The 13,854-nt window shown below is 40.9% G+C and overlaps 1 protein-coding gene across 1 annotated transcript in view; it reads left to right on the top strand.

Moving 5' to 3' along the window:
• The window catches only part of LOC101858427 (early endosome antigen 1), a gene marked incomplete at its 5' end in the record, with an annotated part of 70,685 nt that overhangs the window by 6,069 nt on the left and 50,762 nt on the right, over positions 1 to 13,854 (top strand). The window contains 8 exon segments of the mRNA XM_035971163.1: positions 241 to 324; positions 966 to 1,049; positions 1,517 to 1,675; positions 2,825 to 2,887; positions 7,164 to 7,247; positions 7,960 to 8,043; positions 11,732 to 11,806; positions 13,328 to 13,434. Of these exon segments, the coding sequence (XP_035827056.1) occupies positions 241 to 324; positions 966 to 1,049; positions 1,517 to 1,675; positions 2,825 to 2,887; positions 7,164 to 7,247; positions 7,960 to 8,043; positions 11,732 to 11,806; positions 13,328 to 13,434 (740 nt within the window).

A 13,854-nucleotide genomic window follows, 5' to 3' on the forward strand; every position in this document is an offset into this window, starting at 1 on the left:
TGGGGGAGGGAGGAGGGGGGGTGGGAATTAGTTAAAACGCATATCTGTCTGTTTCATCATTCTCTTTTCATGTGTAGTTGTTTTGGGAGGTCGTGGGTGGGGTATAGCCAATTCGTATGTCTCTCTTTTTTCATATTTCTCTGTTGTAGTGATTGGGGAGGTTCAAGTAGAGTGCCTGTTAAATTATCTAAATTGTTGTGGATTAGAGCATTGAACATCAATAATTTTTTTCCCCCTCAGTTGACGAAATCTGACGAAGTGATTCGACAGCTCAAGATGGACGCCTTGTCCATGAGGGACCAGCACTCTCAGTCTTCGCATGATGTAAGCAATGTGGATTTGTTGACACACTTCTGAAATATCATCTAAAAATAGATCACTATATGATTTGTGAATTGAAGTATTGAAAGGAAAGAAGAAAGAAAAAGACAGCTTGATTGATGCTCATAGAGAGATTTGTTTTGCAATGATATGCATAACAGACAGTGATAAATGTATACCAGTATAAACTGAAACGATCACATACCATAGGCAGAGTTAAATTTGCCAGACTCATAAATAACTTTTATGTTTATCGATGAATCAAAATAGTTAGGAAAATAGAATCTAAATAAATGTGTTTATAGGCAAGATTTACATGCAGTCGGAAGTAGGTGCCTCTCTTGAATACAGAGGGAGGGAATTCCAGGCTATAGGAGTTGCTGTGGAAAAAAGACCTACTTCCAATTACAAAAACATTTACAAGGCACAGTTTGGATAAAAGTGTTATTACTCTTTTTTGTTGTTGTTTTATTTTATTGTTAGGGGTAGAATCCAAAAATATTATAAAATTAAAAAACTAGCCTTGGAAGCTTTCATTTATATTGCATTTATATTATCAGTGTAGAGTGGTTTGCCTATATTTTTTGTTGTGAGTCTAGAGGGTTAAGTTGCATATTTTGATAACCCTTTCCCTCTCCCTCCAGGTGAGCCATTATGAACGGAGGATCCGTGCCCTGGAGGGGGAGCTGGTGGAGGCCAAGGACCAACGCATGAAAAATCTGGATGAGGTAACTACCACTTCTTGTCTGTGCATGTGTGTGTGTCTGTCAGTCTCTCTCTCTCTCTCTTTCTCTCTCTCTCTCTCTCTCTCTCTCCCTTTCTCTCTCTCTCTCTCTCTCTGAATGATTAGCGCTTGAAGAATCTGAATGAGGTAACTTTGATTTGTCTGCTCTCTCTCTGTGTCTCTCTGTCTCTGTTTGTCTCTCAGTCTGTCCCTCTGTCTGTCTCACTGTCTCTACTGCTCTGTCTGTCTCCCCCCCACCCCCTTCCCCACCCTGTATGTGGTTAGGGGTGCTCTGATGCGGTTTTTTCTTTCTTTTCTATCAGACATCTATCGTCCTCATCTTTCCTTTTTTTGTGTTTCTTGCTCTCCTCTAGCACCTCTAATCTTCGGCACTTATATGACCTAATTGTTTTGCTAGTGCTGTAAATCTCCTACTAAAAGAAAACAAAACTTGTCCTATCCCGTGTCCAGTTGGGTGCCCTTCAGGAGCGACTTCGTGAGGGTCAGCTTTCGACTCACGACCACCACGAAGTTCTCAAGTCTGAGCTGGGTCGCCGTGACGACACCATCCAGAAACTGAGGCGGGATGTTCTTGACCTGCAGGAGAAGCGGGACAGTGCTTTGGCTGAGGTGAGGCTCGGAGGTTGTGAGGGTTGGAGATAGTGGCTTAAGCGTAGATTGTGGCTTAGCTAAGGGTTGTAAATTGTGACTTAGCTGATGTGAGGGTCGTAGATCGTGAGGAATGGAGATGTGGCTTAAATGTAAATTGTTGCTTAGCTGGGGTGAGGGTGGTAGAATGTAGCTTAAGTGTAGATTGTGGCTTAGCTGAGGGTTGTTAACTATGGCTTAGCCAAGATGAAGATAATGTAGATTCTGAGGATTGCAGATTGTGGCTTAGATGAGGTGAAAGTTGTAGATTGGAAGTGTGGTTGGTAAAAAGATGTTGAGTGTTAGTTATTGTTGAAACCTCCCGCAGGAACTGTACAGTTTGAGCTTTGAGTCTTGGGTAGTCTTATTATTAGGGGAAGAAGAATGTTTTCTCACGAGTGGAAAGTAAAGTTTTTTGTTTGAGAGAGTTTTAGATAAATGTTGGGATGCTTGGAGAGTCGCTGGTTTCTTGCAGGAAAAATGTAACTTTTTCTTCGCTGAAGTGAGAGGTTTTAGTTCAACGTTATGGCTACGACAAGAGATCTGCAGGTTTCCTCAAGCTGTGGGGTGGGAGAAAAGGGATGTCCAGTTGGACATTCCAGTACTGTGTACAGATCCTGTACTGTGTACACATTCCTCCATCAATATGCAGGTCATCATGGAGATTTGAGCCGGTTTGAGGGATTGAAAATGTATAATTTTCTGACTCGTGCAAGATGGCAGGATGTTCTGCTAGTGTAAGATATTATCGGACCAAAGCTCATAGAGTAATAGAGAGAAAAGGAGAAATAACATTGTGTATTTTGTTGTTTGCACAATGGTGTAAGAGTGATGCTGTAGTACACAAGCTCAATGTATAGACCGAGAGAGATAGAGAGAAGGGGGAATAACATGGTGTGTTTTGTTGTTTTCACGTTATTGTGAGAGTGACGCTGCGGTACATAGGCTTATTTATGGTATATAGAGATAGAGAGAGTGTGAGAGATAGAAAGAAGCAGGAATAATGTTGTGTGTTTGCTGTTTCCACATCGTTGTTAGTGTGATCCTGGGGTATATAAGCTCCTGGTACAGATAGAGAGGTAGAAGGGAGGAATAACATTATGTGTTTTGTTGTTTTCACGTTGTTGTTAGAGTGACGCTGCGGTACATAAGCTCTCAGTGTCGGAAGACCAGCTGAAGAGAGCTCAGGAGGAGGTAACTCTTACACCTTTGTGTATCTAGCACACCGCGGCAGATGTGTAGCCTAGCTGTGTTGTCGGCCTTCGCCCCCTCCTTACTCACCCAATGCTTCTCACAACCCCTTCACTCCCTCCCCCTTACTCCATCCCCAGTCCCTCCCCCTCCTCCCCACCCGCTCCTCCCCTCCCGTCCTCCTCCGTTCTAACATTTGTGTGGTGGGCAGCCCCTTCTTGGTGTTTTGTTGCACACTTTATCGATCACAGTGTACTGACATTTTATGTTATTGATTACTGTGTACTGGCAAAATATGTTATTGATTATTTTGTACTGACATTCGTGTTCTTGAGAGTGCAAGCTTTTGCTGGAGAAACTACAGGCTTCTGATCTGCTGATCTGGCTTATAGATTGTGAGTCTAGCTGATCGAGTGCAGGTCTAGCTGATAGTAAGATTGTTTGTCTACTTGATCGACTGCCGGTCTAGTTGTCAGATTGCTGGTCTAGCTGATAGAGTGCTGGTCTAACTGACAAATTACCGGTCTAGCTGACAGATTGCTGGTCTAGCTGATAGACTTCCGTCACATTGCTGTGTTGTTGCCTGTGCTTGAAGGTTTATTTTGCCTGATTAACCCTTTAAGAGCGTGGGCTTGATTGGCTTTGTCTAACCTGAGCACAGAAAGTGTTAATGATATGTATGTGTGTGAATGTACATGTAGATGTGTTTGTGTGCTGCGTGTTTGTGTTCATGCATGTTGGTGTATGTGTATGTATGTGTGTGTGTATGTGTGTACATATCTTGGACAGAGAACATGACCCGGGATGGGTCAGACTTCCTGGACACAGCAGCAAACAATTGTGAATTGTCTGATGCAGTAACATTCTATTTGGATGTTTGTGTTATGAACATACCGCTGTTTGCCTTTGTGTAGGTTCCAGCTTTGCAAGCTTTAGGGGACGTGTTGCGAATAGACATTTATAATCAGGCGCTTTTTTTCCTTCCATACTTGTTGTGAGTTGCCTAATTGCTTGCTGAGATGAACCATTTTTCTGTCAAGTTTTATCCACAAATAAGCCACAAATGTAGTTTGTAACCAGGTGAACAGCAAACAAACAAACAAGCCTGTCTTTAAGATCATCGACGATTCAGAAAGTTTTTACATTCAGTGAACTCTGCATATGGCCTGACCGTGACCTTTGGTGCTTTATGTTGGTACCTTTATTTTTTTGGTTTTTGTCTCCAGCTGTCAGTACACCATATGACCGTTATTGTGTCTATGTGCTTCTCTTTACTCAAAACTCAAACTGTTAGTACATCGTTGTAGATTCCCCCTGTGTTCTGTTCTAGAATTTGAACCCATCCCATCCCACTGTATCTCATTATTCCCTAAATCCTTGGCAACTTACTTGTGTGACTTTGATCTAAATCGTGTTGATGGTGGTGTAAAAATACCTACATCTAAAAAAGAATAAATAGAGAAATAAAAACATATGTATTTATATCACCAATACAGATGTTCCAATCCTATATCGCCCCTCACTGTTGAACTGACATTGACAAACTGGTGGCTCCATTTTCTGTATAGCTCCAGTTTATACAGCTGTCTCCATACTGTTGCCTGTTGTATTAAGAACAGGTCCAACCTGTTCTAAGGACCACCTGTCCAGAACAATCACTTACTCTAAAGGCCTCTTGTCCAAGACAATCATCAGGTTAACGACCAGAAGTCCAAGACAATCAGCTGTACAATTGACCACTTCTCTTTGTCTTGGACAATATCGACTGCATATATAATATGTGTTGTAGTAAACGGAGCTGTTAAGTATTTTCTGTTTTTGAATGTCCTCAAATCCGTCATGGCACAGTGACACTTTAGTTTTGACCAGACATGTCACAGGTCTTTTTGCCCAGCTGAGGTGGTCCCCGGGAAGTCTGTTACTTCTGTTACTTCTATGTCCTGTGTACTAGTGGTGGAGGTTACAACCCCCCCCCCCTCCCCCAAACCAACCCTACGCCCACCTTCCCTACTTCTTCTTCTTAGACTGTAGAATTTTTTGGTTCACTCATTTTGTTCAGTTTTATTATTCTGGTCTGGGATTTTTGACGCACCGCTTTCTTTTTTTTTTGTGATGTTTTTTTTTCTTCCTGTCATGACATCACACACATGGGTTTTGGTTTTGGTTTTCAGTGCTTTGAGTGTCGTTTTTTTCATTTTCAGTTGAGTTCACATTTAAAATGAACATTTTTGTTTGTTTTGATGTCGGCACATGGTTTTTAAAATTTTCAGTGCATGTAAATTGTGGGCTTGGTTGTCGCAATGTTGTGCCAATGTTGCCTCAATGTTGTGCCGATGTTGTATCAATGTTGTCTTGTTGTATGGACAATATTGTACATGTGTTAAATGGGAAAGGTTCTGTTGGAACATAATATGCCATTTGAGATTTCAGCTTTTGTTTTTAGATTTTTAAAAACCCCGAACATATTGTAGCTGTCACAAGCAATCCACTTAAGTCCAAATTCTGAGAGTTCGATTTTTACACCCTCCCAAACCTCCATAAAAAATGCACCTTTCAACGCCACTGAAATGCAGTTTAATGCTATGGTCATGGCTTACAATTTTCTTGCTTTTCTTGATTCCTGACAGGAACTACACAACAAAAACTAGGTTTTTTTGTCTCTGACATAAAAAGTACCCAAACAGACTTAATACAGAATTGCTTGCGACACTCACATTATATGTATATGTATTTTTCCAACTTGTAAAAATGCAGACTGTGAAATTAATAGATCCAACACACCCATGCATTACCACACAGCTGCAGATAGTGAAGTAAATGTGTCAATCTCAAGACAACCTCTTTGGGGAACTTTTCTCTTTAAAGTGTGTGTTTTTACGCCTTTGTTGACGCAATTTAGATCATTTAGGTAGCACAGACATTGACTCTGCCTGTCTGGGCCAATCTGGGCTGAGAGGGATACAACATCTTACCTAAAAGATCGGGATACTCAATAAAGATTCTCTCCTACTCGAGAATTGAACTTGGATCTTCTGTGTGTGACGGCGAAGCGCCCAACTGTCACACCATAGATGCCTGTGGGGAAACCTTTGAAGCTTTCAACTGTCAAACTTGGAGAAACGTAAAGTAGTCGATGGGAGATGTGAAAACCAATCCAGACACTAAAAACTGTTGTCTTATCTCTGCGTGGAATCTTACTTGTGAAAAGTTGAATGTTGTGTGGCTGAGCAGTGATCTGTCCTTTATTTCTGTGTGGAGGGAGTGGGAAATTGTGTTATGTAGCATGTAGTAGCAGTAGCATTATTCTTACTTTGGTATTGAGGGATATGGAAATAATGTAGAATGTAGAGATGATTTATCCTTTGCTTTAGTCTTCCGGGAAATGGAAATAATGTCGAATGTAGTAATGATTTTTCCGTTACTTTGGTCTTGAGGGAATAGGAAATAATTTAGAACTCGTCGCGATGTATACTTCTTGGATGAGTGGAAAATAATGTAAAATGTAGTAACAATTTTATTCTTTACTTTGGCCAAGAGGAAAATGAAAATGATGTAGAACATAGTGACATTGGAAATAATGTAAAAACAGTGACATTGTTGGTGAATTCTATGTGGTTGTATTAGGAACCCATTGAAAAGCTCTATGTATTGATGTTAACATTGACTGTGTCAGCTGTATCGGATGAAAACATTAAAGAATAGTTTCATCCTTTCTCTGGGGCTCTGGGTTTTCTTTGGGCCAGCAAAAGTCAAAAGTTTCTACTTTTTCCTGGGCCAATGTTTTTTGACATTACTTTATAAAACTGACATGCACAGGCTGGTCTTTGGGATACATTTTTTCTCATGTGAAGTCCTGTACTAGATATTATGATATGTGGACACATGCACAATGAGTTTTTGTAATAGCAAGATTGTCAGACCGCTTAAAACATTTTTCAGAAAAATTGTCTCATTATTTAACTTCATAGGTTTAGTGGATAGAGCCTACTTCCTCTCTTTCCCTGTGTTGTTTCTTTATTTCTGTGTGGATGACTTTCTCCAAGCACAGAATGACAGTTATTGTGTCAGTGTGCTTCTCCTTACTCAAACAAACTCAGAGGATACTATGGTTACTTACAAGAACAGCATAATGTGATGTTGTCTTTGTTGTGGTGTTGTTATGGTAACCGTACAGGTTAGCATATTGTGTTGTTGTCTTTGTTGTGGTATTGCTGTGGTAACCGTACATACTAGCATAGTGTACACATTGAGCATGGCCTGGCCCCGTCTGTTGTACTAGGTGTACCGTACGGAGAAGAGAAACTCGGCCTTGGAGGAGGAAGTGGCACACGTGAGGGCGCAGCTCAACGACGCTGATAACGAGGTGCGTGTCTTGTATGGTTGTTTTTATTATTGCTGTTGTTGATGTTGTTGATGCTGTTAACAATGTGCGTTCCTGTGGGATTCTTTGTACTTAGTTGTTGTACTTAGTTGTTGTTGTTGTTATGGTTGTTATCATTGTTATTGTTGTTGTTGATAATGAGGTACACATGTCATGTGATTTTTTGTACTTGTCATTGTTGTTATTGTTGTTGTTGCTCTGTGGCAATGAGTAATGTGTTTCCTGTGATCTTTTGTACTTGTTGTTGTTATTGTTGTTGTGCTGTTGCTCCTGTTATTGTTGTTGTTGCTGCTGTTGCTGCTGTTGCTGCTGTTGCTGTTGTTGGTGTTATTCTGTGATCTTGTGCATTGTTTACAGTTTCTCTTTATTGTTTTTAAGTGTGGATGAAGTGTGCTGCTGGTAGGAGCCTGTCACTTTTCTTTCCCTCAGTTGTTTCTGTTTGTCTGTCTGTGTGTCTTGGTTTTTCCCTGCACTAAATGGCTGCTAGATTGTGGATGGTCAGCAGGTGCTCAGATATGGCTTGTTTCTTCTTTCCTATCAAACATCTATCATTCCTATCTTTCCTCCAACTTTATTTACTTTGTATGTTACTCTCTCCCAGCACCTCTAATCTTCTTCTCTTATATGACTTTATTGTGTCTGTAAAACTCTAACTAAAACAAAAAAATAAGCTTGTGCAATGTTTTGCCCCCAGGCCAAGACTGCCAGCAAAAAGGCCACACGGCTGGAGGGAGAGTTACAGACCTTGAGGGGACAGACGGACGACTATCAGGGGCAGGTAAGACAGGACGACACACTTCACACCCACACTCACCCTTTCTTGCTAGACCGCCCGCAGTCAATAAGTTTTTTTTGGTTTTTTGATTTGTAAAAAATTTGTTTGTTTTTTAACTTTAGATGTTATAATTCCTAACATTCCATTCCTCCCTTATTCGGGCCAGCAAGAATTGTTGTGTCTGTCATGTCTCTCTGTCTCATCATGTCCCCAGATCAACCCCCTCCTCCCCCATCCCTCCTCCTCTTCATCCACCCCCTTCCCTTTCTCCTTCCACCACACCCCTACCCTCCCCTTCCCCCCACACCCCTACCATCCCCTCCCCTTCCCCATCCCACCACACCTCACAATCACTGCTTATTCCTACTGTGAGATGATGGTTTTTGGCAACCGTTATGACGTGACTTTGTTTTGTTTTGGAACCTATGTCACTGTTTTGTTTTTGGCAGCTTATTTCACTGATTTAGTCTTTGGTTTGTTGTCAAACTCCACTCCACACGTATCCCCCCCTTTTTTCTGTCCTGTGTTTGACAAAATTGTTCTCAGACAAGGATTTGTTTTGCTGTTTTGTCACACAGACTTGTGGCCAACAACACCTTCTGATAGAATTGTATTTGGCTCTGTTGATCAAGTCTGCTCAAATGATTATTTTCTTTCTTGTAGCATGCTTTTTTTTCGGTTTTGTTTTGTTTTTTTGTTGGCATGCTTTATCATGACATGTATTGCTTTCATTTTCCGTTTCAGAGATGTTCATCCTCGAAATTACTGCTTGTATTTACTCAATGGGATGGCATTTTCACTTAATAATAATTATATTTATTTTTTTATCTTCGTACATGATTTTTACTTGCTAATGACAACCAAAAGTGTTTTGTGCTCAATGTGACCACAACTCTCAGAACTATACCTGTTATGGATATTTGTTTTCTTTTCTTTCATTGCCCAGCAAACTGACATGGTATGCTGTTGTGTTTCCTCAAATAGCCAGTGATGAGTCTTTAAATATAGCTTGTATCGTTTTTTGGTAACATTTTCCTCAGGGACCATTGTTTAACTTTCTTCAATATTTTGTTGGCCTTTAGTGCAGATTTTGTCAGGGTTTTTTTGTGCAAACAGTTCTGTAGGAAAGATTGTTAAACTCTTTATATTTTTAGCCTCCTACTTTTGCTCAGTTTATTTTCATAAACTACTGCAGAGTCTGTTTAAACTGAACATGGTTAATCATAAAAGAGCGGTAAACTTAAAAAAAAATAATCTTGGATTTGTTTTTTCTTCTACTCGAGGAACTTCTCTAAACTGAAAACCCAGCTAAACTGAAGAAAATATGGCTATCCTATTTTGGTTTAAAAAGGCTCTACTGTATTAGATTTGTATTAGTTTTTGTTTGTTGTGTGGGCTCAGTGTGCGGGTAGTCTTGTTTGTTGTGATTGCTTGTCTTGTGTGAAACAGTGGGAAGAGTAGAGGGTGAGGATGAGAAAAGAGAAATGTATTGGGTCAAGGATGTGGGGGCAGGGGAAATAGTTGAATTGGCTTGTAGTGTGTGTGTGTGTGTGTGTGTGTGTGTGTGTGTGTGTGTGTGTGTGTGTCTGTGTCTGTGTCTGTGTCTGTATGTGTGTCTGTTTGTCCTTCTGCTTCCTCTACATTTTAGGACAGTTGTTTTATATGAGAGTTATAAAGATATGACTCTCTGTGAGTTCAATGCAGACATATAATAATTGTATGTGTAGTGTGGTTTGTTTGTAGCCTGCTGAAAACGAGAAGTCCAGTCAGTCTTTTTGCTTTTTATCATGGGTCGTGGGGGAGACTAAAAGTTTGTGTTTGTGTTAATGTTCGGCTGGGCACCAACCAGAGTTTAATCAGTGTGTCCAGCAGTCCGTCTGTTTGTCCCTTTGGCTTGTCTAACCCTAGTATCTACCAACACCACTGCCCACCCACCCCGTGTGCTTTGGAGACCACCCCTCCCCCCCTGGACTAACGTTAATACAACAACCTGTTTGTTATTCTGTTCTCACACAATGTATATCTCAAATACAACAGTATCTTATGATTTGGCAAAGAAAGAAATGTCATGTTCACACAATTTTTGCATTAACACCTACTTTACTGAACTCACATTATTGAAAAAGAAATATTGTTTATTCTTACAATGATATCTTTCACAAAACTTGCTTGTTGCTCTTTGTGAATTTTGTGATCATTAGTTAGTACAGTTTGTATATCCCACCAGTGGGCGATTTGGTAATTTTGTTTAGCGTTGGGGATCACCCAGGTAGTGACAGTTGTTATTATACAACCCAACTGGAAATACTTGGAGGTGGGCGATGAGAAAAGTTAAGCCTCATAATCGTTGCAAAGTGGGCAATGACTATACAAAGATTGGCAAACACCGATTTGGAATAAGATTACGCAGAGTTTTGGAATATTGACAAATTTATTGTACAGTTTTTTGGACTTGCTGCAGACTAAGTAGAATTATATTCATTTTCATTAAACCCGTTTCAGTTATTTATTTGCTTATCTTCTCACTTTTGTTGATATTTTTTGTTCAGTTCTTCATAGTTTTCCCAGTTATTTGGATTTATTTCAATAATTTTTATTTGTTTATTTGTTATCACGACTGTGTTGATGTTGAGATTGTGTGAGTTTGTGAGTCTGTAGTTTTGATGTGAATGTGTGTCTGTGTGAATGTGTGTCTGTGAACTGTGAAGTGCCAGAATATTCTGTCTTCTGCTGCTGAGATAAAACAAGAGATGAAAAACTGAAGGGTTTATAGAAGTCTCAGGATAGGATATGAGAGGAGAATGGGGAGGGAAGGAGAGATAGGTAGATAGAGAGAGAGAGACAGAGACAGAGACAGATAGACAGAGAGACAGAGACAGAGAGATCTAGGTTGCAAGGGTACGGGGGTTCGTAGAGGTGGGGATGACACTAATAAGATTGAAAAGAAATAGAGAGTGATCAGGAACGGTAGTGGGGAAAATGAGTGTGTTGTCATCATCTCTTGTCCCTGCAAAGGGGTCTCAGTCTAACAACTGTGTGTGACTGTTCTTCTTGTGAAAGAAGTGTGATTGAGTGTCTCGTCTTACTTTTTTGGGGGTCTCTCTTTTGTTTTTGTTTTTTACCATTTTTTTCTTTCATTTGTTTTTTCACAATCTTCCTCTTGCTGTTTAATCTCCCTCCTCCTCCTCCTCTGAGTGAATTATTCTCTTTCTGGGGAGGGTGTCTTCCTTCTTTTGTCGCTTCGCCTTAACTCTTTAAGGATGTAACAGACATGTATGTCAAGATCGTCTGCAGTCAAAAAGGCAATGTTGCTGCTCATTTCGACCCATCAAACAAACAAAAAATCAGAAAAATGAATTTACAAAGTTCAATAATATGGGTTTTTATCTTGTTTTTAAAATTTTAAATTAAAGTTTCAGATAAAAAAACGAGAAGTGAAAAAACCTGTATTGATCACAAATTTATGCTTTTTTTTCTCCAAAGAAGAGTACATCTGATAATGTTGTCTAATGTGCATCCCCAAAGAGTTAAATCTTGGGAACTTGATCCCCCAACACTGTCCCTCACACTGTCCCACACATACTCTTGCACACTGTCCCTCACGTTGTCCCACACGTACTCTGCACACTCTTTCCCTTAACTGTTAAATGGCACTGACCCTCTTGGCTTCTGGGGCTGTTTCCTGTAACAGGTGAAAAAACTGACGGTCAGTCTCCAACGACTTCAGAGTTCTTCTAAAGACACGAGAGACACTCTCACTTCCGAGGTAAGCTTGGTAGGGGGCCAAGGGGAGGGAGGTGAAGGCACAGAAAGTGTTAATTTGCAGTTTCCATGGACACTCAAACTTGGGAAGTGGCCAAACTTTGGCGGCCATTTTTTTGCTAATTTTACCTCTAACTCCAAGAGATCCCTACTTCCTTTAGTTGCAAGTATCTTGACATCCATTAAATGTGCAGGAGTATTTTTTCCACCGAAAGGAATGCAAATGAACAGGCTTTATTAAGATGGTACCAATAAATCCTTATGCCCAAAAATTGATGAGCACCTGATTCCCCGTGCCATGATACTTGTTACGCATGCCTTTCACGTAGGAGACAGCGATCAGATGTTGCTTGTGGTATATTACATATGCCTTTTAAGATGCTACGGTTAGCAGCTTTCTTTTTCTTAAAATGTTTGGGATAGGATTTGGTTAGGGGCTTCTTTATCCTGCTTAATTGGCTGCTGTCAACAAAATCAATATGACAACTTTCAACAATATCAGTATTTTAACTTTTAATATCAATATGTAATCATTCAACAATATCAGTATGTTAAGTTTCTGTATCAATATGTTATCTTTGAACAATATCAATATGTTATCTTTTGACAATATGAATATGTTAGCTTTCTACAAATCCAGTAACTTGTTTGCTCCAATATGTGCCTCAAACATGTCCTCAGGCTGTCAGTTTTACTTCAGTTTTAGAGTGTGTCATGGTGGTAAGCAGCAGGGATTTCTTCCCTGAACACAGTTTTTGTTTCAGCGACTGACATCCATCAGCGACTGACAGCCCCCCCACCCCACTCTCCAACCTCCTTTAGATTCTACTAATACTGTAGGCTATGGAAGTTTAGACTTCTCTTATTATTTGACCAAAAAAATTATTTGCTTTTTAGTTTTGCTTTTTTTCACTACTGCTCATATTATTATTTGTAAAACTTATCTGCAACACTGTGCAGTATCTTCTAGTATCAGGTCTGTTTGTGAGCCTTAATACATGTTTCTGATTTTTTGTGTGTTTTTTACTTTTAAGTATTTTACAGCCCTATTGACACAATTTAAATCATTTTGGAGACGGGCTGCTTAGACCCTGCTTGTCAGGGCCAACCCGGGCTGAGAGGAATACAACATCCCACGAGAAAGACTGAGATATTCATAAAAGACTCTCCTCTCTCAGGAATAGAATGCGAGTGCCTAACCACTACACCACAGACATGCGTCATGCTGGAGTATTGACAACTACAGCAGACTGTGGAGAATGTTTGGACTTTTGTCTTGTCCCATGAAGTTTCCAGAACCTGTCTTTGTGGATGGCTGAACCAAAGTTACCCTCTACGTAATAAGGAATTGTGGAGAAATCAGTTTGGTTGCCACGTTCACTTTATTGTGCTGATGATGGGTGGTTGGAGGGCGCCACCACTGGGTTCTTTTTGTGTCTGTCTGTCCTGCTTTTTCCCAGCACTAAGTGAGTGACCGTTGCTTTACCCAAACACAAGAACACTGACTGGTGGCTGTTTGTCCCAGGTGTCTGACCGGCAAGAGACCATCCAGAAGCTGCGTGGGGAGAACCGTGACATCGAAGAGAAACTGCGGGAGGCTTTGAGCAGCGCCCAGCACGTCGGGGGGAGATGGTGAAACAGCTGAAGGAGGAGCTCAAACAGGCTACTGCCAAGGTGGGTGGGGGAGAGGGGATGGGGAGAGTGTGGGGAGTGGGAGAGGATGGGGAGAGTGGGGAGTGGGAGGGGGATGGGGAGAGTGTGGGGAGGGAGTGGGGGAGATGGTGAAACAGCTGAAGGAGGAGCTAAAACAGGCTAGTGCCAAGGTGGGTGGGAGGGAGGTGGAGGGGATGGTTGAAAGGGAAGGGGGTGAGGGGAGATGGTGAAACAGCTGAAGGAGGAGCTAACTAAAACAGGCTACTGCCATGATGAGGTGACTGTCAGAGATGACAGTGGCACAGGTTGGTGGTGGGTCAAATATGCAACTGCCAGGGTGAGGCTGCTGTTGGTATGAGGTGACTGTCGGAGACAAAAAAGGCACAGGGCTAGTTTGGG

Source organism: Aplysia californica, unplaced genomic scaffold, assembly GCF_000002075.1.
Source record: "Aplysia californica isolate F4 #8 unplaced genomic scaffold, AplCal3.0 scaffold00388, whole genome shotgun sequence".
In the NCBI taxonomy this organism is placed as follows: Eukaryota; Metazoa; Mollusca; class Gastropoda; order Aplysiida; family Aplysiidae; genus Aplysia; species Aplysia californica.